This window comes from Corella eumyota, chromosome 1, assembly GCF_963082875.1.
Source record: "Corella eumyota chromosome 1, kaCorEumy4.1, whole genome shotgun sequence".
Classification (NCBI taxonomy): domain Eukaryota; kingdom Metazoa; phylum Chordata; class Ascidiacea; order Phlebobranchia; family Corellidae; genus Corella; species Corella eumyota.
The window spans coordinates 19,832,000-19,857,838 of NC_137490.1; the positions used below are offsets into that span (position 1 = coordinate 19,832,000).

The 25,839-nt window shown below is 27.5% G+C and overlaps 3 protein-coding genes across 5 annotated transcripts; 1 reads left to right on the forward strand and 2 right to left on the reverse strand.

Annotated features, from left to right (window-relative positions):
* Positions 1-903: 903 nt before the first annotated feature.
* Positions 904-12,850, forward strand: LOC145749536 (splicing regulator ARVCF-like). Of its 3 annotated transcripts, none has more exons than XM_082565344.1 (18): positions 904-1,069; positions 4,477-4,638; positions 4,793-4,875; positions 5,120-5,260; positions 5,566-5,730; positions 6,043-6,153; positions 6,328-6,435; positions 6,608-6,756; positions 7,320-7,520; positions 7,840-8,014; positions 8,266-8,386; positions 8,634-8,784; positions 8,896-9,077; positions 9,830-9,980; positions 10,516-10,702; positions 10,774-10,929; positions 11,070-11,175; positions 11,518-12,850. In XM_082565344.1, the coding sequence occupies exons 2-18, from the start codon at positions 4,501-4,503 to the stop codon at positions 11,590-11,592; spliced, it is 2,400 nt and encodes a 799-aa protein (XP_082421470.1). In that variant the 5' UTR covers positions 904-1,069; positions 4,477-4,500; the 3' UTR covers positions 11,593-12,850. The 3 variants fall into 3 exon arrangements, with proteins under 3 accessions (XP_082421470.1, XP_082421462.1, XP_082421455.1); XM_082565336.1 differs by lacking the exon at positions 904-1,069 and adding an exon at positions 1,834-2,158; XM_082565329.1 differs by lacking the exon at positions 904-1,069 and adding an exon at positions 2,608-3,425.
* Positions 12,851-14,604: 1,754 nt separating this feature from the next.
* On the reverse strand, positions 14,605-23,120 carry LOC145743697 (protein fem-1 homolog B-like). The gene is made up of 14 exons (XM_082561732.1): positions 22,906-23,120; positions 22,579-22,713; positions 21,927-22,077; positions 21,371-21,585; positions 20,476-20,597; positions 19,827-19,935; positions 19,575-19,672; positions 18,868-19,074; positions 18,518-18,634; positions 18,029-18,139; positions 17,181-17,308; positions 16,312-16,404; positions 15,828-15,939; positions 14,605-15,446 (listed from the first exon to the last, which is right to left on the reverse strand). Exons 1-14 carry the CDS (start codon positions 23,039-23,041, stop codon positions 15,186-15,188), a joined length of 1,995 nt encoding a protein of 664 aa, XP_082417858.1. The 5' UTR covers positions 23,042-23,120; the 3' UTR covers positions 14,605-15,185.
* Positions 23,121-23,122: 2 nt separating this feature from the next.
* On the reverse strand, positions 23,123-25,354 carry LOC145743707 (inositol-pentakisphosphate 2-kinase-like). Its single transcript, XM_082561743.1, has one exon. It carries the CDS (start codon positions 25,262-25,264, stop codon positions 23,696-23,698), a length of 1,569 nt encoding a protein of 522 aa, XP_082417869.1. The 5' UTR covers positions 25,265-25,354; the 3' UTR covers positions 23,123-23,695.
* Between the last annotated feature and the right edge of the window lie 485 nt (positions 25,355-25,839).

Below are 25,839 nucleotides of genomic sequence, written 5' to 3' on the forward strand. Positions count from 1 at the left end.
TCTTACAATTATAACACACACTCAAGGAGCTCTTAAAACACTTCGTAAAACAATGTCGTTTTCTGACAACATTTATTTAATTTATTAACAACTGTGACAAATTGTAAAACAAGTTTAAAAATTTACTCAATTAAAATAAAATAAAATTGATATTGCGTTTGAAACTTGATAAATATTTATTTTGATTAGATATGTTATGTAATTATAATTGCATTGGTCGTTTTATATTAAATTTAGAAGAATTTTATACTGTTTTAACGCTTAAAAAAGCTCAAATTAGTTTTACGATTTTATATTAAATTGAGGATAAACGTATTCTCACCAATAAAACGACTTTAATTTAAATAATGTTTGTTTACGCTTTGCGGGTTAGTGCGCATGCGCAGCAAAATAGAATGACAGGCGTTTCCCTTAAAGAGTGCATTTCGGTTCATTTTAATAAAAACAGCCTTATAAGCTAATTAAGTTAATTAATTACGACTTATAAGACTAGGCGATAGTTTTATCAATTATATTTTACGAATACCAAGTTGTAAGAATAGTATGTTAGGTTTGTTTTTTGTAAATTGTGACAATAAAATCGCCATTTAATTTTTGGCGACAGTTCGGCGGGAATTGATTACGTCATGGGAGTATTAGATTGTTAGACAAATATCCTAATGAGAATCGTTTAGATATTACACAAAATGTATAAAAATGTAAAGATTATTAGTTGCGTAAAGTTTGGTATTTTCATGTATCTAGTATTTGATGTTATTTTTTTTATTACCGGGCAATATTTAAATATTATAAAGTTGACGAAAAATTAAAATTGATTTGCTTTTAAAAGTTTAAAAGTAACAGTCTGACAAGCTCTGTTTAAAAACCAAAATGACATAAATATAAATTTATTTACAGCTTAGGAATATAATTTGACATTTAAACGTTATTAAAAAATTTTGTAAACATAATTCTTTGATTTCTGAATTTTGGATTTATTAAAAATTAATTTAAAATTTTCTTTTTTATTGGCTATTATGAGAAATATTTGACTTAACTTTGGAAGCATATTTTGCGTATAAAAGGTTTGGTAAGTGTTCATTATTTTAATAAATGTTACTACCATGCTTATTAACAAGTTTGCAGCATGGTTTGATTGTATTTTGACATAAATTTTAAAGGTTTTTTTTTGGTGTATTTTTGCCTGGTGGCAAATGGCAGCATATTTTTTGTAATACGCTTGTGATAAAATTTTTAAGGTAGTTTAAAAATTTAATATTGGTCCAATATAAATCATAAGTAGCTAGAGCTAAAATACAAAAATTTGCTTTAAATATAACTAATGTATAGTAGCTATTCAAATAGTTATACTAGTATAACAACTGTCATTCATTAGAAATATTAACAATTCAACTATTATTTGTTTATTAATATCTTTTAAGAGACAATACACAATTGTGGTTGACATTTACCCAATGTTATTATTGCCTTACACCATTCAGACATTGAGTTATGTAGCATAAAAATTGTATTAGTCATAACTATGTGCTTGCTTAATGAATAATATAAATATGATTATTTTCTCCCAAACTGAAAGTTTGTAATTTCTAAATAAGGTTGTGTGTTTTCATCTCGAGTGAACATGCTTTCTGTGTGTAAGTGTAGGTTTAGATGTTTTTGTGTTTATAGAGCATTAAGAAAATATTCTTTAAAATAAAATAAATAAAAATAATAAGAAAACAGTCAGTGGTTAAGTTTTGTTTACAAGTTTGACGGGTAAATTTTTTTGATTGATTAGTTTTGGGGTCAAGTAGTTTATATATTTGAAGAATGATTTATTTGGTATAATATGTTTTAAACAAAAAAAAATCAGATTTATTTTTTATTTTATAAATTTAAATTCTAGAAAACGGAATTGTAGCATGCTAATTTGTACATAATAATAATTAAATTACTGAAACAAATTAAAAAAGTACAAAAAATGACAACGATGGAAAGTCGTCATCTTATCCAGCAACAAGAGAGTCTTTCAGGGGAGAGTGATGACCGTTCGATGGAGGAAGACTCTGCTGCCTCAATCCTTGCATCTGTAAGGGAGCAGGAGCACGAGTTTGCGAAACTTACAAAAGAAATTGAGGAGGAACGAAGAACTGTTGCTCAGCAGTTAAATAATGATCGGGTGGGTATTTAATGCGATTTTAACTTTGGAGTTTTTGATATTTTTCAAGTGTTTTTTAATTTTTTTTAGAGATATGTTTTTTTAAAACACCTTTTTTTTAAAGGTAGGGTTTGTTGACTTTTTGGTTTTGTTAAAATTAGATTGAAACTTGTGTATACCTTAGCCTAGTATGTAGTTAAACATATTGTACATTATACTGTTGGCTGTTTATTTAAAGAAAAACTTAGTTAAGCTGTAATGGTTTTCTATTATTTATTGTTTAAAAAAACTTAATAAAGCTAGTTAACTTTAAACCGAAATTGAATAACAACAGGTCTATTTCTCGCTTACTATAGTGATATTTGATAAAGCAGTAGTCGATGCTATTTATACATATCAAGTTCAGCTCAGTTTCCTGGAAATGCACCATTGCAAAACTTAACTTTTCTCCTCTCTACTTGTCTGGCTATTTGTTTTATTCCACTTGACTGAATACTCGATTGTTTAAACTTAACTCGTATTGAGCGGCTGGCTTTTGGTGTTGTATTTCCTTGAGGTTTATTTTCGACGTAATTTCGGCATGCTTTACTGCCTGCGTTTGGAGTTTGTTTTAAACTGTTTTAATCAGGAAATGTATAAGTTTACACTGTAAACATCCTGAGACATCATTCAAGGGGTTATCTACGTAAAATTCACGTCACTTTTTTCGGTTATTACATTTGAAGTATAAAAGTTTGGTTTTATTTGACAGGAAATCTTATGAGTTAGTGTAGCTGGAGGAAATGCATTGTGTGTTTCTTTTATTTATGCCTAGGTGTATATAAATAAATTGCCGATATGGATTGCTATAAATTAAAGGTAATCAGGACAAGTTGGGTAATTTCGACAAGAAGTGATCACAGAAAGTTAGTTCTTAATTTCAACACAGCAACAGCATTTTTTGCTTTGAATGAAGAGCTTTGGATAAAATTAAAGAATTTATTGTTTAAAAAAGACATATATTTTGAAAATGAAGTTCTCTAAGAGACCAGAGTTCGTTAACACAATATCATGCGACAAAGTACTACTAGAAAAAACAACATCACCTTTAACAGTCATAACTCCAGTGCCTCATGTTAAATCTAAACACTTCGGAATATCAGCTAAATTAAACTTGTTTGAGAGCAAATTCTTACATAATTTAAACAACAATAGGTCATGGGGTAGTTGTGAGTTGGATAATATTAGTAATGGTTATCAGTCTTCTTTAGAAGGGAGTGTAAATGCAGGTTTCACAAGTGATGAAGAGGTAATAATTGTTTTTTGTTTTATCATTTTTGTTGTTGTTTAACAAGGGTATATTTGTAAGTGCTAGTTTGTTAGTATACAATTTGTTTTTTAAATTTAAGCGTTTTTTTTTCTTTAAATAAAATAAAATAGGGTATTAATAAACTTTTGTGATTTCTAAAAAAATATGTTTTATGATATATTATATACCGTTTTATAGGTTAAAATCTTTTTTTAGGTCATTTTATACTATTCTGGTGTTTTAAATATTTATTTTACTAAAAAAGGATTCTTTTAAAAAATTAGTATTTCTGTAATAATATGTTTATCGGTGCATACTATGAAAGTAGCTGGAATTTTTATTCTATATTTAAAAGATTCTTTTTCAAAATAAAATTGAATTATTACCAGACATTACTTGGCGCCCTGTCATCTATATTACATTAAATTCTCCTATTTTAATACTAAAGATTTCCTAAACTACAGTAGCGTGTATTTTAAAGTCATGCTTTAGTGAACAACAATAGATTGATTTTTCTTAGTTTATATGTCACTGTATATAGAAATAGATATACCTTTACGAACAATGTTTTTCTCTTTTTTACAATTTAATTTTGCTGTTGGTTAAAATGTATTAAAATTGATATTTTTAATACGTAAATTGCATGGTTATTGCTTAACACAATACATGTTTTGTATATGCATGGTTATAAAAGCTATCATTAACTGTATTTTTAGCACAGGCTAAAAAAAATTTGACTATCATTATTTAAATTACTTACTTTGTTATTTCATTTTTCCTACACTTAAAACTAACTATAAATTTTATTATCATTAGTTAGTATATAAATGTAGAATACATTCTTAACATTGATTTAGTTTAAAAAATGTAACAAACTTTCATTTTACTAAGAATATAAATGCCATTTTTTAATATGTTGTAGGTATTCTACAAAAAAAAAACAATCAAACGAAAACATAATTTTTTTTCACAAAAAAAAAAATAGGAATTTAAATTAAAAGATTTTTATATTCAATTTTTTTTTCCAATTAATTTTGAGTTATTTTTACAGGATTACTCGGTTCATTCGGAAAGTATGAACTCGGACGGATATTACGATTCACAACAAGGCGATTTTGTGACCGAAACCTTTTCTCGTAGAGAAGATTACAGCGCTCCCAGAGTTGAAACCGAAGTCATGGTTGATGACGATGGAGTTGCTAAAACTGTCACGGTAAAAATTAACAATATTTTTTTTTACTAAAGTTAAGATAAAAATGCTTTTATACTGGAATTATGCTGCCTGTATATCAGAATTTTTATATCAAAATTAGATTAACCAACTATACATCTATGTTTCGTCCATTAATTTTTTAATTTTTTTATAGAAACGAATTGTGACGAAAACTGTAACAGAACGAAGAGTAAGACATATTGAAGATGAGGACAGCTTGCCAAGAAATAATCACAGGTGAATATTGTAAAATAGTAATTATATATACTGTGTACATTTAGTTTTATACAAATATCATTTAAATTAAACAGAAATAATATAAAGAAACTGATTTAATATAACATTAATTCATCAGTCTTATATTTAAATATTTTTTAATTAATAAACATCTTGTTTCTGTTACCAGTTTATATACCCAGTTAAGAATAAGAAAAAATTTAACTTAAAAGTTTATAAATTTTTATTTTTTTGTATTTTTTAGTTTATCTCGGCCAGTAAGAAATGGATCAGAAAGAAGTAATTCTGAACTTGAGAACGGATATAACTCAAACAGACGACCAAAACATTCTAACATGAGCAGTCCTTCATATCAAGATGAACGTACTGGTCTACTGGCTAGAAGGTATGTTTATTACATTTAATGGTTTGTCAGGATAATTTGTGTTGTAAAATTTTAAATTTTAAAGATAAGCCTTTTTAGGAAAATGTAACAAGTTTCTTAAGGTAGTTTTTTGTTTATTAAATCAGTTTTTGTTTCGTGGTCTTTGTAATTAAAACACATTTTTATAATAAAATATTAATATCATATTGTGTTTGCTGAAAAACAGTGTTAAAATGTATTACAAAAAAAAAAAAGAAAAATTAAACATGGTTTAAAAAAATTAAAATTAAAAAAAAAAAGAATTTAATAAAATTTTTGATGTTTAGATCATCGGGTAGTAGTTCAAGCAGCGGGGGAATGAGACAACAACCACAAGGTTACAGATACAACCCGCCAAGACAGCAAGATCATTTTGGTTCAACCGATGAAGTGAGAAAACAACAAACACCAGAGAAATTTCAACCTGAAGATTATGGCTTAGAAGATGACAAGTAATTTCATTTCAATATTAGTTATAAATAATTACTTGGTTTAGTAGGAATTTTGTATCTTTATATAGTAATCTATATTTTTACCTGTATACTAATAGCCAAGTTAATTTTAAGTAGTGTAAATTTACATTAAAATAAAATGTAATTTTATTGTATCTATTTAATTCTATATATAACTTGTTTAGTTTATTTAGCAACATAGCAAAAATTTTAAATCGCTATCACACCAACAATAACTTTAGAACAATTTTTTTGGTCTTGAATATTCAACTATTAAATAAGCAAGTTAACATTAAGCCATATATATTACAGGGGAAGTGATTATGACGATGAAGGGGACCAGTATGGGCTTGAACCTTCCTCATTCAGGGAGAATAGCAGGAGACCTGGTAGTGTGTCATCTGATGGATCAAATCCTAGCAGGTTCGTTGACAATTAAAGCTAAATTATTAAAAATCAAAATAATACTAATTTGTTGCTTACATGCATTAAACTTCATTTTTAGATTGCCAATTTAAAAAAATTACAAACTTAATTTTTTTTATGTTTAAAACTATTTATGTAAATAAGAACTAAAAAATGATTTTTTTTGTTCAGATATGAAAAAGATATGCCAACAGCTGCTCCCAGAGTGACACCAAAAACTCAAATTGGACGAGCTCCTCTTGCTACACAAGAAACAGGCAGTAGAGGAAGTTTAGACCAGTGAGTTCCAGTTAAAATATTAAAAAAAATAATATATAATATAAATTAAAAATATTTTTCCACATTTTTCGATTGACAAACTGTTTAAATTTTATTTTTTTGTGTGAATTTTACAGTATCATTACAGTGTTTTATTTTCTTTTGTTATTTACAAGTTCGTTTTTATTTTTAGATTGGGAACTAATTGGAAAACTCCCCCTCTGAAAGAAATCATTAAAATGTTGTCCTATCCAGTGCCAGTGGTTCAACAGAATGCTGCAGGTTACCTTCAACATTTGTGTTATAATGATGATGAAATCAAATCAGAAATAAGACAACTCGGTAAAAAATTTTTATTGTTTAAAAAAAAGTCAAATATTTTTCTTAAAAACTCACTGTAAAAATTAAATTTTATTTAAATATGTTAGTTTGAACAAAATATGTTATAAAACCATTTAAATCTTGGCTGATAGCTTTTAAAAGTTTATTTTAACTAATTACCCTTTAAATTTATATTAGTCATTTAAACGGTGCAGGTAAATTTAAAGTAGTTTATTTTTATTTTTGTTATTATTATATTGCTGTGACCTGTTATAGATTTTAAACAGTATAATGATATATGAGAATTATTATACTTTTTTGTGCCTTCAAGCTATTTGCTTGGTTTTATTACCAGTGGTTTAGTTTTGTAGACTATTTTAAACTGTTCTTAAAATTTGGTAATTCAAACAAATTGAATTTTAAGTTGTGGGTACAAACAATCCTAAAAAACGATCTTCTTAAATTTCTGTCCTTAGATGCCTTTTTTTTCTATTACTTTATTGACATTAACAACACAACTTATTATCTATAGACCGGAGATAAAGAAAATCTCATTTTTAACCAATTTTTTCTTCTAAATAAAGGTGGAATACCCCCTCTTATTAAACTACTGGACAACTCAAGCGCCGGTGTTGAATATAATGCAGCTGGTACATTAAGGAATTTGTGCTACGGGCCCAAAAATGACAAGAACAAAATCGAGATAAAGAATTGTCAGGGCGTCCCTGCTGTTGTGAGGTTAATCAGAGCGGCAAGAAATGAAGACACAAAAGAACAAGCAACTGGTATGTAAAAAATTTAAAAATGTGTTTTTTCTATGATACAGTTATAAAATTATTAAAATTAAAATTTAAAATAATGCTTTTTTTTCCAAATTTATTTATTTTATAATTTTTTACTAATTTTTAGCTTCTTTATTTTTGTCTTTTTTTTAATTTTAGTTTTTGACTAACTTGATTTCTTTAAAATCTTTATTAAAAATAATGTTTTTTTTTATTCTAAATTTATTTATTTATTTTATAAATTTTCACTGATTTGTAGCATATTTACAACAATTTTAATTTTTTTATTAATGTTACATTTTGACGACCTTATTTTTTTCAGGTACATTATGGAATCTGTCAGCTCATCCAGACCTTAAAGGACAAGTATTAGAACTTGGTTTGGAGCCACTAACTAACCTAGTTATCACACCATATGCTGAGACAGTGTCAAAGGACAGCAAACCAAAAGATGTTGTAATGCAAGATGTATTCACTAATGCTGTTGGTGTCATTAGGTGAGTAAATAAATTTTAACATTTTAATTTTAAAGATTTTCTTATAACTTTGGTAATGAATGTCTTACAAACTGCATTTTAATTGTTGTAATATGGTCACAACTAACTTTTGCTTGTGGTGATTTTGGTCACACCACAAATGGCAGTTTTTTTTTGAAGGTCTATAGGTATTGTAATTGGCTATGTGATATTTTTATACTAGTTCATAAAATCCAAAACATTAAATTTTAAAAAATAAACATTTTTTTTAGAAATTTGAGTTCTACAGACAGTGTAGAAAATCGTAAAAGATTACGACAATGTCCCGATCTTGTGATTTCTCTTATTAGTGTTTTGCAAACTAACGTGGATAACGAAAATATTCAAAATAAGGTAGAAAAAATCACTTATTTAAAAAAACTTTTTAATATTTATGCAAGAAAATCAGTTTTGGGATTTTTTTTATTCTTTTTTATGGTTTAAAAAATCATATTTATTCTCTTTTTTTATCCTTTAATCTTAACATAAGAAAATAATTAACTTCTATCGTTATAATCTATTTACTCTAGGTGTTAATTAAGCCAAAGTACATAAAACTCAATTAGCAGCAGTTTGCCAACTCCTTTTTTGTTTGTTTTAGGCCACTGAGAACATAATGTGTGTGTTAAGAAATCTAACATACAAGATACAAGATGAAACAGTGGATTACGAGTCTCTGCATATGCCCCCTAAACAAGAACAACCTGACGATAAAGCTGATACTTCATGCTTCGGAAAGAAGAAAAATAAAGGTAGTTACAAAAATATGTTAAAATAAAGGTTTTATTATTTTTTTTTTCTATTTTTTTTTACTTAAAAAAATTAAAATCAATTTTAAAAAAAATTCATAAAAATTTTTTTAGAAAAAGCTCCAGAGGTAGTTGAACAGATCCCGCCAAATGATCCGGATGCGGTAGGATCAGATCTGTTATACCAACCACAGAATGCTCGTCTCTACATCACGGTCTTGCAGAAATGTCAAAAAGGAGATATCACTGAAGCCTGTTTGGGAACTCTACAAAATCTTACCAATGGTGTTTGGAAGGTAAAATTTTAATTTTTAAAATGATTTTACTATGCTTAGTTTAAAAAAAAACTATTTTTTAAGATTCAATTTTAAGTATTTTACACTTAATTTTTTAACCCAATATTTAAAGTTTAAACATTTTAAATTTTTATTTTTTTTTTGTAACAAGTATTATTTAATAAATAGACCAGTTAAAATTCGCTTCACAGTTTTAATGTTAAACTACAAATAAAATCTTGTATTTGATTTAAATTTATACCATTTCTCGGGAAAGTAATGGTAAATTTAACCTCACTTTTATTTGCCTATAAAACTGCCTTTAAAAGCCACCCCGTCATTTTATAGCCTTGTAGTTATATGATGTCTTTAAGAGCACTTTATAACTTCTAAAGTGCTTCTGAAATCACTACTTTAATACTGTTTAGGCTATACCATGGATTTAAATTCAAATAAGATACCAATAGTGTATAAATCACTAAAAAAACTTTAAAAATAGTTAACATTTTTTTGTATGGTAAAATTAAATTGGTCTTATAAATTAATAAAATCAAAAATTTTACTGATAGTATATAAATTGTATTTAATAAATTTTGGCTTTAAAAAATTCATAAAATAACCCAATAATATGCTACTAAACATTTTTAAATGCAACTAAATATATATTACGAAAAGTTATAACAAATCTATTATTAAAATGATGTAATATAAATATCAATGTTACCAACTATTGTTGACTCAACAAAATAATAAAAAGTTTTTTATTTATTTAGTGGGCGGCATATGCCAGAGCGGTTGTACGTAAAGAGAAAGGGTTGCCGGTAATTATCGACCGTTTACGAACAGACAACGATCAAATAGTTCGGGCTGGAACCATTGCTTTAACCAATTTGGCTGAAGACCATAAGAACAAAGAATTAATTGGTAAGAATCTGGTTTTGGTTATTTTTTATGGTCCGACTTAATCTTTAAAAACGTATTAAAAAATGATTTTTACTTACAATATCAACTTTCTTTTTCTAAAAAATTGGACCTAAATTTTATTTTTTTGGAAATATATTAGTTTAATTTAAATTAATAATTGTTTTAATTTATTGACCCTACAGCTTAAATATTTAATTATGTCAAACCTTACTAAACTGAAAACAAATGTGTAATGTATTTACCTAGCACTTTGATTTTTATGTGATGTTTATTTTCTGTCAATTGTAAGTACGCCCTTTGGTCGTTGTGTTATAAAAATAGTCTGTGATGTAATATACACATAACCAAGAAAATAACTTACACCTTTACTAAACCTTGTGAAAAATCTATTTAAAAATGTAAATGGTATTTTCGCAGTACATTTTTATCAAAGATTCGTGTCAATTTTTTTTTACATAAAAATATATTTGCTAAAATTTAATAATTAAGATGTTACTTTATGTGCAAAAATCACTAAATCTAATTTTCCGCACAGGTAAATTTGCGATGAAAGATTTAATTTACAAACTGCCCGGCTCCGATCCAAATGTAAGAATATCTGACACAACAACCATTGCTGTTCTCAACACGATCAGAAATCTTGTCCAGAAAAGTCCGGAAAACACCGGACATCTTCGTGAGGCTACAGGGATCGAAAAAATAACAACAATTAATAACTCAAGGTAAAAAAATTTGGTTTTTAAAGATTTTTTTCTTCTGATTTTGTTTTCTAATTTTTATTTATATATTATAGGGATAGCAGTCGTTATCATGCAAGAGTTGTCAAAGCTGCCGGTCAAGTATTAGTGGCCATTTGGGATAACAAAGAAGTTAGATCTCAACTTAAGAAGGATGGTTGGAATAAAAACCATTTCACACCAACGTACACCATCAGTACTCTACCCAGAAAGTAAGTTTTGGTTTATTTATAGAGGTGTTAGCTAAAGAAAATATTTAAATAAGAAAAACTACTTGTTTTTTGGAAATTTTATACATTTAAAAAATCCAAAAATCTACAAAAAAATTCTAAAATTTTTTTTTCTATTCCAGTAGTGGAAAAGCATCTTCAGTTCCATATGAGGAACCAAGGAGCACACCTGGAGGTTCAACTGGAGGAAGGAGATCTCAGAGGAAAACGAGTCAAAGTGCTGAGGAGGTATATTTAAATTTTTTTTGTTACTCTTCAATGTTTAAATTAGAAAAAATTATATTTTATTTAAGTTATTTAAAATATAAAAATATTAAATGAAGTCCACATTACCAAAAACTGTTTTATCCAATTAAAATTTCCCTAAAACTTAAAATCCAAAAACAACATTTACCACAATTTAGGTCGAATTTTTTTGCATTTTTTAGAGATTTTCTATAGAAAAGTTTTTTAAAAATAGTTTTATTGTCGGTGAAATGTTATTTTCAGGTAGTTTTCTGTTTATACAGACAATGTGAATGTTTCAGGGCTTATTTAGGCATTGTGAATTTAATTTTTTCTATTGTACAGGTCCCCCTACAGTCCCCAAGCGTAGAACTAACTGATTCAAACAAAAGAAAGGCTCCAGCAGATTCCTGGGTGTAAAAACTTTAAAAAATTGTTTCACAAAAGTGCCTGGATTTAATAAAACGGTGTCGATTTTCGAAGCAAAAAACTTTCGAGAAATATATTTTGGACTTTAAATTTTTAAAGTTCCCAAAAGTGTGGTTGGAACTTTAGATATAGTTTCAACAGTGTTTTACTATGCTTTTTAAATTTTAAATTAATTGGTGCTATCGCTACAACTAAGTTATGCGTAACATTTTATATATTTTAACTACAGCAACTGAAGTATAATAATGTGCTTTTTTAACATTGTAATTTTTTAAAAATATTTTTTACAATTTTATGTCAAGTAATTTCATATACACATTTACTCTCTGTAATTCCGTGGTACTCAGAATTTTATTTGTTCAGATTTTACTCTTATTATTGTGAATTTTTTAGTGCTTAGTTTACTATTTGTGCTATTTGCCTTAAAAGTTTGTAGTACCAATATTTAAAGTTACTACGAACTAAGAAAATATTATAAATTACCCCAATTATTTTATACCTTTTTAAAACAAAGTTTTTTTTATGAACTGTATTTCTAAATTTAAAGTTTTTTATTTAGCCCAATCATATATCTAACTTTACAGTAAATAATAAATTGTAACTTAATAACAGAATTTAATTTTTTTTAGATTAATATTGGTGATAAATTTTGTACGCTTTGTTTTTTGTAGCAATTACTTTTTTAATTACTTATTTGCTTAATTCGTATACGGGCTGTAATAAAATTAGCTGTTTGCTGTAACAACCTGACATTCAAAATAAATGATTCAAATAAAATTTAAGCAAACTTGCATAGGGAAAAAAATATATGGTACGGATTTAAAAAATATTGTTTATATAAATGGTTATATGGTACAACAATTTACTCTATGACATTGTGTGTAATCAAATTTCTACTGTTGCACTGCCCTATGTCATAACTTTTTTCTATTTCTAGAAATGTGTTGTATATTGAGCACCTAATTTTTTAATTCCAAGCTTTTTAATTGTGTTTTTATTTTTTGCGTTTTTATTGCATTGTAGTTAAGCTTGTAGAAAATGTTTTTTTTATCATTTGGTAGAAGATAAATAATTAAAAAAATGTGCTTTCCGCGATTTTTGTAAATATTGTAATATGCTTCCAATTTTTTTTTGTATATTTTGCCATCAAATTTATTTGCTTATAAGTTTAGAATGTAGTTAAGATACATGTAAAACCACGGCGGACCACTTTCTGATTATTACTTACAATAATAAAACAAGCATTCGAAAATTGAAGCGTTTCAAAGATTTTTTCATTAAATAGACAGGTAAACTTTATATGGCTAAAAAATGATTTATTCGACGACTGGAAAAATTTAAATTTACCGGATATTACAATTCACATAAAAATATTAAAAAAAAACTATGTTTGCCAGGTTACCATTTAATAAAAAATTTGACTTAACAGCGGGTTTAAAGCTCACGTGGTTTAAAATTTTGTTATTGTTTGCAAAATTAATAATTTTGTTGTTTTCGTAGTCGTAAGTAGAATATCTTTTAGAGAACTTGCATTTTTCCACAGCTTTTGGGGTCTGTAAGGTGCTGAGAAACTGACAGAGTGTAAGAGAACATATTTAGGGTTATAAAATTGCTACTTGAAAGTAAGTCGACAATTTGTTAGTAAAACACATTATACAAATGCCCTGGCGATTTAGCCAGTGCATTTAGTTTATATTTAATTAGTTACATATAATAACCATGCATAGTTACTTGTGTATATATATTCTAACTCCTTTTTCATTTTTCCGCAGAAAAAAATGTTAAACTATATTACTTAAATTTGTAAAGTTTTATAAAATCAAGTAATTTACCTATTGCAAATCCATCTTAAAGATAAAACAAAGATTACTATTGTTTACTACAAAGGTAAGTACTTTATTTTAATCGGGTAGCAACTTTCCTTTTTATTATAAAAAAGAATGACAAAAAACGATACCAATAATGTATATCTTTAAACAATAATTGGCTGTAGCAATATTGTAATTTTAAGAACCCATCATTATCAAATTAAAAGCATTCTAATTATATGCAACATTTTTTAGAAATATGGTAAAAAGTTAAATGTAAATACACTAAATTGTCGTCTGTACTATGTTAAACAATACAAAAAGCTTGTATTATTTTAAATTTTGCAGAATTATAACCTGACCTAGTTTTTACAGAAAAATGGAAAATTGACAGCAAAGAAGATTAATCAAAATGGAAGGTAGGCAATATTGTATGTTTACCAATAATTTGTATTATGTTAAATGTCACTTAATAATTTTGGTTGCTATACATTCATGTTAAGTATGTTGTATAAAGAAGTATGTAAAATAATAGATTGAAAGGGTAAAAAATATTAAGATTTTATTTTGGAATTCATTAAAATATCTGTTGTTTATTAGCCTAGCTCACTATCCGGAAGTAGTAGTAGAAGATATTTTTAATTTATCTTCATTAAATAAAGTGTGATTTAATATGCATTATCCGGGCATACCAACCTTCCTGTTTAAAACTTAGCGAAAAATAATAACCAGTCATTCCATTGCATTTCATCGCTTAAATTTCCCTCGCAAAAAAAAAACAAAATAATTTGCACGGAAAGTTTTGCAAACATAAAAATTATGATATTACAACTTCGCTAATTCTAGCTGTCACTTTTCAGCAGTTTCTATTCGTCAAAGAGCGATAGGGTGTAAAGTCCTAAATGAAATTTGGCCTACTGCCAGACTACGTCAACCAGTAGTTAGACTATTTTAATACAGACAACTCTTTAAAAACTTTAATTAAATTATTTTATTTTAAAAAAATCTTCGTTTATTAAAACATAATTAAATTAATATACTCCTGAATTGCGCACAACGCTTTAAGCAAAGTAGGTCAACGTTAATGCGACCTAGTTTATATATTTAATAAAGTAGAAAAATTCCTGTAAACAAATTATTTCTTGTATCTGGTAAATAAAATCACAAGGACTGACTTTTATTCATCTTTATTTTCATTGTATAGTTTGCAACAGTAAATACACCAAACGCACGACGAAAACAAACGACAAATTAACAACGCGAATAATAATTACACAAATGTGAATAAAAAATTGCTTTTAATTTAAATTAAAATTTCAAAATTTTTAATTAAATATCAAATTCATAAATTTATAAAATTTCATTGTTTGTTTATTTTTAATTAATAAAACCAAATACTAATTCGGGTGAATATCTAAACTTAACATCGAGTAATACTGATGACGTGTTTTATTTACCATGACGACAACGATATGATGACGTCATACGAGTATATAGGGACGGTATAAATGCGGTAAAATAATCATCTGAAATTATTTTGGCAGTTAGAAGCGTTTTACGTTAGAAAAATTATGCACCAAAAAAAAAAAAAAAAAAAGTCCGTATTACTTACACCTTTATTAAGTTGTTAAAATAATGCGATTACAGGGTTTGTACAATAATGATATTGCAATTTTCTGTTCACGAAAAAATACGGTCGAACTTTTTAAAACGAGGAAAAAAATAAAAAACAAAAAAAAATAAAAAACAAAAAAAAGCGAAAAACTGGAAACCATTTCAATGCAACTCGATGAATTCGGCCAAAGAATTGGGGACTTTCCCCTTGTAGGGAATCGCGTGACTTCGAATCGCTCGGGCCACCAGGCACTTCAGGGTTATCCGAGTTTGGGTTTTGAGAATAATTTCCGCGACCCCGGTAGTTGCTAAATCGAACGGAGTTTTCCGTAACTCGTTACAAACGTCAAAATGTGCCCCGTGTTCGAGAAGTTGGGTAATTATCATATGAAGGGTGATAAAGTCGCTAATAGGTCGCTCATACTGTAAAAAAAACAGGATTTAAAAAATTAAGTTAAAGTCTGATCTTTATGTTAATATTGTTGGTTATAATAAAAAGGGTTTAAAAATGCAAATGCTTACTATGTTTTAAAAGTTATTAAAAATTTAAAAAATTATACTATTGGTGATAGTGCTACTAAAAATCCATTTAATTATAATAAAAAGGGAATTAAAAAACACAATACCTTCAAATACTTAGTTTAAATTTGTAAAAATTAAAAAAATATATAATATTGATGGCAGTACTTTAAAAAATCTATTCAAACTTAAAAAAACGGGGTCTACATTAAGTTACGAGAAATGCAAAAAAAATACCAGGCAAATTTAAAAAAAAAATTTAGAATTTTTTAATGTGAAAATTACCTGAACAATATTATGCAACGGTGTATTCCCTGTTAACGTTTTCGCATTTGGATCCGCTCCACAAGATAATAAAAATTTGGTGACGTCAGCATTCGGAAAACAACAAACATCCCTAAAATAAAAAAAGGGAATTAAATTTAACTCGGTGATATCAGACAATCCATTAAACGACGAATTTGAATAAAATGCGCTTAAACGGTGTTTTTTTCTAATTGATTTTTGATATCGAATAACGCTGTGTAATTACTTAAACGTAATATGATATAGTTGTGATATTTTCTTTTAGAAAATAAAATGCTAATTTAAAAAATTCAAAGCCTTTGTAAAACACTTGAGTATTTTGCTAAACAACTAATAAAAAAAAATTTATTTAAAACTAAATTTTTAATCAAAAATATTAGGGCCATTATTTATTTACACTTTGATGTTAATTAAAATTATATATATTATAGGATATGACAGTTTGACAAAAATTTTCACTTACTTTACATGAAAGTCGTCAACCAATGTCTTTTCGCTGACAGCCATATGTAATAACGTTGATTTGCTAATATCTCGATAATTCATCTTCAAAAATCTAAAAAAATAAAAATTATTAAAAAAAAAAAAATATAAAAATTATTTTTATATGCCACACTAAGTTTTACGTAATTCTATAAATAAGTCATCCAAATTTTTGTTTAGTCATTGAGCCTTACAGAAATAAAATATAACAGGTTTAACACTATATTAATATGGTAGGATGTTATAAGATATAAATATAGCTGACGACTCTAACATTTAAATATCAATCTGAATATAACGTGGTAGTTATTATTAATATACGTCTATACTACGTGCGTAAGGACATTGGGTATTATTATTTATCTGTATCCAAAATTTTAATAAAGAAATTTCAGATTTTTTTAATTTTAAAAGATTGATATTTTATTTAATCAACAAACAAATATATTTTTTCACAATATATTTTTTCACGTGTGAATTTACTGATTAACTTCGTATTGATTACAATTAATCATCGATTCATAATGGAGGTAAATAAAGGCCTTACAACTTCGAATCTATTGTTTTTAAAATTTTAATTCATTGAAATAGCATGATTAATATAATTCACGGGGGTTAATAAAAGTGCGTTAATTTAAATAAATAAGCCATATACAATTGACTTTGCTATTATAATACACTATCAATTTTCATGTGAACATTAATATTTATGGTATGTTTTAAAATCATGAAATTAATTATGTCATTTTTTTTGCATAAATGTAATATTTATTGTATTTTTTTTTTATTTTTATTAATGCACAAAAAAGCTAAATAAAAAAATTGACTTAAGTTGGGATATTTACTTACTTGTAAATCATTTTCCCGAACTGAAAAGTGTCATTATCATCTTTTGCTACTCTACACACTATACTTATAAAATATAATAAAGTGTGAAGGTTCGCTTCTACCCTTTTCCACGCTGATGCTATATTCGACTGAAAATAAAATGTTTAAAAAAAATTTAGAAAATAACAAAAAAAAAATTTTGGTATTTTTTTTTGTTGCCGTTGTAAAATTGACAAAAGAGGATTGATAATACAAAGTCATTAAACCGTTAATTTATCAGCCAAAAAATTACGTCATCATTTCCCGAGAAAATTCGCAAAAAACAAGTTGAATTTTGGGATAAACAACATATTAAATCACAATACAAATAAACAAGCGCAATAATACCATTACTGCGTATTTCCAAGAAATATCAACAAGTTTATTATTGTTGTGGAATTATGCGAACAATCTAAAGTCAAAGATGACGTCGTGTTTTACGTCACGTATTCAAATCACAAGTTTTGAGAATTTTTCCTTAAAAGGGAGAAGCGCGTAAACAACTCGTTTCAACATCGCTTTAAAGCGCTCTTAAAAACGAGAGAAATACGGGAAAAATGCGAGAGAGAGAGAGGGGTAAACGAGAAAAAAGCAGACTTCAAAGCGTCACGTGATAGTGATCATTACCGCAGAGAATTGGAAATTTTTCTAGAAAATTACCTTAAAAATTCAGGAAAAGCGAAACGTAATAAAAAAAACATAAAACGAAACTATTGCGCAATTTGAAACAATTCGATACCGTTTTTACCGGTGTATAATTAGCGAAAGACGCAACCTCTAGGCAAATATACCGGTTAATTTTTAACCGATTATTATAATATTGATATTACCTGTATAGACGTGAAGTCCTTGCCTGAACTGCTAGGATATTCGCTTAAAATAGAAGGTGATGAATTACCATCTGTGCTTACAGTGTCCTTGTATAAACTCTCCAGCAGCGCCTATAGCAAAACAAGGCTATGTAAATTCGCTTTTCAATTTTTAATCAAGTTTGGGCAAGGCCTGGTTTTTAAACAACATATAACGCTGGGCTATTGTGCTAATATAATATATTAACGTGGGAATAGGAAAACATTGTGCTGCGGTGTTTGTTTTTTAAGTAGGGTAAACTTTCGAAATAAAAATTACTAGAAACCGACGTCATATATTTAACAAACATATATTTATAATAATTATACCAATCATTTAATAAATTTAGACCATTAATTGTAGTTAATTACACAATTTGTATAGATTTTTAGGTTTAATACCTATTTTTGCCTTATGTTTTAGCGTAATTAAATTTTTTTAATTTTACAGATAAGTTTTTTTATTTTTACCTTATTTTTTTCAACTTCATTATTCGACCAAGTTATTTCTTTAATACATGATTCCATTACTTCGGCCAAATCTTTAAGATCGATTAATTCATTTAACATTATCATTTGCGAATATACCTAAAAAAAAATAAAATAATAACAGAATTATCCAAAAAAAATTTAAAAAAAGGAATATAATCTGGATCTAAAATGCCAAATGTCCTTTAACTTTTATTTTACATAAAAAACTAAATTTTTTACTAATAAAATTGAAAATACAAATATTTATTGATTTAAATTTCACCTACAGTCTAGTATGGGAAACAAAAATGCTTTAATTTCACATTTTTTGAACCCATCTAACCACCTACCTCAGCAAATCGAAGTAAATCATTGTGTGCAGGTTTTTTGTTGAGTTGGCGTAAGTAAAGAGCTCTTTTCCATAATTTCAGGCAACGCTTAAACTGAAGTCCGTCAGCATAAACAGCCCCTCTGTATACAATAGGATGGACGACTTCCATGTTATTTACACCCAGAATACGCTCGCGAACTATTAAGGCTTCCAAATGAATGGCATCCTAAAAAGGTAATTTCAAACTTATGTCAACTTAGTAAAACATATCACAAAAAATAAATAAACTTTAGAATATATTTTGCATATTTTTTATGTGTTTTAAATCATTTTTGCCATAGGTAAGCTAACTTAATAGCATAAACATAACTATATACAAAAAACAACATAGCTTTATTAGTGCTTTATTAGTACAGTATCCTAGCAGACAGAGGTTATGTTATGATTTTACATTATTACCTAAGGCGAAATAATGTAGACTTTATGACTTCGTTTGGCAATATGACAGCTTAGTGCGTCAGCATATTGAAATAAGCCAGATAATTAATATCATATGATTTAACGTAAAATAACCTTTGATATTTGGTTTTTAAATTTTGCGAAGTGTACAATTTTAAGGTTTAAAGTTCACATAAAAAAATGAAACCAAAATTTTAAGGTAAATTTTTTAAGTTACAACATTAAACTTTTCGTCTTTTTTACCAATAATATTTAATTTACAATTACCTGGTCATCATGAATGGCTTGTAGTTCCTGAATGGTTTGGCATTCTACTCTATTATTATAAGCATCAACAGCTGGAAGCACTTTCTTTTTTAGCTTATCTAAAAAAAAAAATATTGCATTTTTGACCACATTAAATTGATTTTTTTAAAGTCTATAAAATATTTAAAAACCAAAAAGTCATATTACAAAAACATAAAAGAAATGCTATCCAAAATATATAAGTTTAAATATTGTTTATATTATGTTACTCACCTTTTGAGCGCATCAGGGTAGCAAGAAAAAAAAAGTGATATGTTTTTTCAGTGTTGTATCTGTTTTTGTCATTAGCATATGATGCTCCTAATAACTCGAGAAGGCTTATCTATAAATTATAAAACAGTTATGTATACATGTTATAACATTATATGTTCTAAAGGTCACGAACAGAATTAAAAAACATATTTTACAAAGTGTTATCACGATATTATTGAATTCTTGAATTCAAGCGCTATCTAATGAAATATTTATTGATTTTAAAGATTATTAAAATTTTTGGAATAAATTTGCCTGTAATGTAATAATCTTACATAACAGTATTGAGCAATATTTTCTCACAACACGCAGCGTAATATAGGTAGTAGGGGGGCAATTAATAAAATTCACAACTTTACATAACAATACAGCTCTATATTTGGGCTAGACATGCGCACAATACATTGTCGCGAAAAATGTTAATAATAATACAAAACCGGGTGCTAGCTTTTATATCATAACCACTGCGCCGAAAAGCGAATAAAGAACAATTTTCTTCACAAAGGAATTCCGATAAAGCGAACAATTGACTTAATAAGCTTTTGTAACCTGATCAAAGGAAAATATTTGCGAGCATTCAGTGTTAATTAATCATAAGAATATTAATTACCTTGGTGGGAGTATCAATTTGGGGGTGCTTTGTAAAAAATTCAACAATTTCAGCTTTACAAGTGTCAGCTGCTACCATAGCGGCTGTTAATCCATTTTTGTTTTTGATCGTCAGGTCACAACCTAATAAACAGAAAGTAAATCGATAAATAGACTTATAAACATTATATAAGCTGTGTTATTTAAAGGTGCATATTGACTTAAACAAACAACCATAAAATTTCTATGAATTTACCTAATAAACAAGTGGTGATACTAGTAAATGCCCCATAAATTAGGGCACAGTAAAATCAATGTAACAACATATACACAAAAAATTTTAAATATAAATATCGGCTATTTTTGGACAAAACACTCAAATTCATACTCTGATGTTAAAAATTTAAAGCATAACAAATTAAACATCAAAAACATGTCCCACATTTAATCAATAAAACCCTAACAAAGCGGTCGGTAAAGTCTGCATTCTTGTGGTCCCAATTACCCTTGTTATCCTTCGAGTATGGCCTCGAAACTTTAAAGCAAATGACTAACAACAATACTATGCGCTCATTCAAATGTTCAACAATAAACTAGATTGCTATTCAAACCGCCCACGCATATTCTTTTTAGGCAAAAAGTCCGATACTTGATTCTACCCTTAAGTTTCGAGTATACTTCAACAAAACAAAATCAATGTGGAATTTCTGATGTAATTTATAAAACTTAGGAAATAGGATGCGATAAAGTTAGGTTAAGGGTTTAAATTCTTAAAAAAAACAGGCGAATAAATAACATAGTCTTTTATATTAAACATCCTTGGTTTAATACATACTTTCGGAAAATTTTACGTATTTGCACTTTGTTAAATCATTAACACTAAGTTTACAATCCCACAAACATAACAACAGTTTTACCTGCATTAACAAGAGCTTTAACCACTTGTAGTTTTCCACTTTCACATGCGAAATGAAGTGCGGAATCCCCACTGTTGGCTTTGATATTCGGGTCGACCCCCTTAAATAATAAATACTCAACAACTTCCAAGTTACCACGGTAACTGGATACCATCAAACAAGTGTTGCTATAGCGATTTGCTATGTTAGGGTCTGCTCCATGTTCCATTAAATATCTGAAAAAAAATTATTAAAATTTTGAAAATATCTGAATATAAACAGTGCTTAAATTCAATTAGAGCTACAAAACTAGCTTAAAATAGTTCCCTTTTTTTCTACTAAATAATTTATTGGGGTATTTTAGCTAAAGGTTTATTTAAGCTTTGTCTTTTAATTAGATCTCTTTAAATTATTCAACAAAATACAAAATCATTTTAAAAGTGGGTAATTATTTTTAAATACACAAAAATCGACTTTTAATTAAGGTTTAGCCTATCACATTAAAACCAACATAAACTGGTGAAAAAAATAATTAAACAATTTACCATAAAATCAGGTTTTATAAATATAAACTTACATAACAACTGATAATTTTCCATGAAAACAAGCAGCTCTTAAAGGTGTTGAACTAGTTACAGTAGTTTGATTTAAATTTGAACCATGGCTTACTAACAATCGAACAATTTCTAAATAACCACATGCAGAAGCGCACCATAATGGTGATACAGCTATATAGATAAAAACATGATAATTATATTAAGATACAAGTACAAAAAATCAGCCTTTTAATTGACTACATGTTAAGATAAACAGGCTTACATCAGTTTGTTTTTTATATAATTGTAGGATAGGAAATTGACACATGATATTTAGTTCACCAACTGTTGTAGTCAATTACCTAGTAATTTAACTAGACAAACTATGTAACAGGTTATATAATGTTGTATAATTCCTATGTTAGGAATAGAAACATTTTATTACTACTAGCTTCAAATATTATTTAGTTTTTAAAAATGACAAAATATTATTGTATTGCAAAGTTTTACTGCCTTGTTAGTTTTTATTGCATCATACATTTAGGATTATAAAAAAGATATTATAAATATAATGGTTGCATACAGGATGATTAAACTAACTGCACTTTTTAATCGATTATCAACTACCAATTAAGGCATTTGAGAGATAAAGTTAAAGTTTTAGAGTTATTTATTTTAAATATTTAAACCTACCTTCAATTAAAAATCCATCAAAATTTAAAGTGCCGACGTGATCAGATAAATTCACGTTAAATTGATCAAGTAACAATCGAACTATTTGGGTGAAACCATTCTTTACAGCTATCAAAAATGGGGTGTATTTTTCGCCTGAATGAAAACAAGGAATTTAGTTAAAGCACTAATATTGTTTTTTTAATATTCATTTTGTTTCAAGATATGCAAAGACACCATTTTTTATACAAGAATAGCAGTGTTGAAAAATTAATACTGCCAAATTACTTTTGTTATGTTAAATTAAAATTACAAAAATTTAAATTTTAATAAATTTTTCCAACTTACCCTCTTTTGAAGTGTAACTTTTTGTCAAGTAATAATTTTTCTTATCTCCAGATTCTATCAGGCACGCAGCCACGACAAGCATATGTCCTTTTCTACAAGCATCCAGAATAGCCGTAAAGCGCTGATCGTCATTCATATTGGAACAGGTAGATAACAAACACAAAATTAGGTTACAAAATTTAAAACAACATTAATTACTCTTTTTCTTATCTTTGTTTTCTAAATGAGAAAGACAATTTTGTTCAAATTTAGGTTGTTCAAATCTTAAATGATAAAAAAAAAAAAATAGAATTTAAAAACATGTAAATATTATAAAACACTGAAATCGATAAAAATTTTAACAACGCCGACAAGGTAGACTATTAAAATTTTATACATTGTAAAAGCTAGCTAAAATGATTAAAAATACTGCATTTTGTCCAATTACTAATGGCAAGTTTCAAGTCATGCATAGTCATAAAATTAGACTAAATTATTAAAAACAAAAATTGCACGTCAATTTACAAAACTAAAAATTAAAAGCAGATTGGTCATGAGTGTATGATAAAATATTAAAAACCTAAAATATTACACCTTAAAATTATATTAATAATATCATCACATTTTTGAGCTATGGGAACTTGGATTTACAATTACTAACAATTATGATACTAGTTTAACGTTTATATACACCAACAAGTTTTATGATATTATGAAAAATAAAAATACTCTTATTAATTTATACATCAGATCATTATTTACAATTAATACTCTCTTATATTTTAATACCTAAAAAATAACACATTATTTATTAGTCCAATATTTTTGATTTCATTGTTACAAACCAGTCTTTAATTTCTTTGTTCAATTCAATATACTCTGGTATTTTGGTTGATGGCTTTGGATCTGTATCAACCACAGCTATATAAACTAAACTTAGGTTACCATGTATGTCTTTAACAATATGGCATAAGGGAGACGAAATTTTTTTTGATAATATTTCCCTTACGAGGTTTTCAGCTAAGGTTGAATTCACAATAGGTTGAATAGACACCATAACCGAACAATCGCTGAAAGATTTTGAAATTAAAAAACGCTGAAGCAAATTTATAGCTTGTTCAGTCCGGTTTTTAAATTTCGGTTCCTGAATTTTGAAATCTGTTATTTTTTTCCATGAATCTGTATCAAAAGGGGAGTCAAGACCTACATCAATTTTATTATCACAATTTATAGATTGTTCGATAGTTAAATGGGCTTTTTCAATGTCAATCATATTTGTTGTCCATACTTTTTGTGCTGATAATATCAGATCTAAAATACAACCTTGCTTCAGAGTTTGTGTATTAGGAAAGCAGTTATTCTTGCATTTTTCTGTATATTGTTGGCATATATTTGCTGATAATTTTGCTTTATATTTTGCCCCACTACAATTTGCTTGATTTTTTCTTGAAACTGGTTTTGGGTTTTTAATGTCGGTTATTTTAAGTAGCAATGTTTGGGTCACAATATCTGTTAAAACTAAGCCGACATCGACATAGGAATTCACTTCTTTAAATTTCGAGTTTCGAAAAAAATGATACAGAAGTTCAAATAAATTAGTTTGTTTTGAATTGGTATCATACAACTGCATGTCGTCATTTGACTCCATTATTTCCTGTGAGTGAATCACATCACCATTTTTAAACACCCTGATGTTATTCTGTGGAGTCTGAATCATTGAAAACAATGCATTTTTTATTCTAGTCGGACATCCAGAAAATAAATCAAGAGGGCAATAATATGAACACGATTTATATCTATTTTTGCAATAGCGGCGATACAATTGCGTTGAACAGAAATTGCACAATTTTTCTTTCGACAACGGATCGGGGGATATATCTCCTTCAGAAATAAATCCTTTTTTGAGCTTTATTTCTACACTTATTATATCAGGAGATAAAACTAGTCCCCCAGCAACACAACACTTGTATATAGGGCTGTGAGGTATGTAACAATGGTCCTGCATTAGTAGAGATGGCTTTAAGGGATCCAGAACTTTGTGTTCCCGAAACTCTGGTCTGTCTTTCTCAATAATATCGTGTAACTCTCTAAAAAATACCTCGCTTAGCTCTACTTGAATGGGCAAATGACATGCTAGACAACCTTTTAAAAGGGGTAGAGCGATGTGGGAAATAAACTCAAGCTCGGGGAAATCTTTTGTGTTCGAAACTTCGTCTTTTGTTTCCTCGTAGCAGTTTAGTTTATTGGTAACGCCATTTTCCGCTTGGTTGTCGGCCCATTTTTTCTGTAGACGTAGCACTCTACCCTTACCATTACATACCACAATGTGTTTATTACCTTCAGCTCTGTATCTCCATTCTGAGGCAGTGAATTTGTCCATAAGCTAAACAAGAATAAAACACCGAAACTTGAAACAAAATAGCCTCATCGCTGAATAATGGCGACTATTGATAAAAGAAATAGTTACGTCATAATCGGCGAACAAATACTACGCCTCATTGATTTAAGATAAAATGCGATTTTCTTTGTAGTAAACAAGAGTTTATCCCCAACCGAGTAAAAAATAAGATTGAAATATAAATTAATATTTGCAAAAAACTTTTTTTAAGTTATAAAATTATATATATATTTTTTTGTTAATTGAAATGTATAAATTTTAGATATGAGGGCTTAGTAGCGCCAGTAAAAAATTTGTAAATTGTTTAATTCTTTAAAAGTTTACTTTTTTATTGGTCCGATGGTTAAAATGTTGTCAAAAAATCCTTCAGTAACTTTATTTCGGATAAATTTATTTTATTGCTTAAGAATGTCAAGTATAATTTTATGGTAAAATTTGTTACAACTTTTGTTAATATCATGATAATATACACTTGCAAATTTCGTGCCGCTAGATGGTATTACCGAGCATATAATCGTACGAAATCAAAAAAATTATCTAGCGTTTGCAAAGTTGTC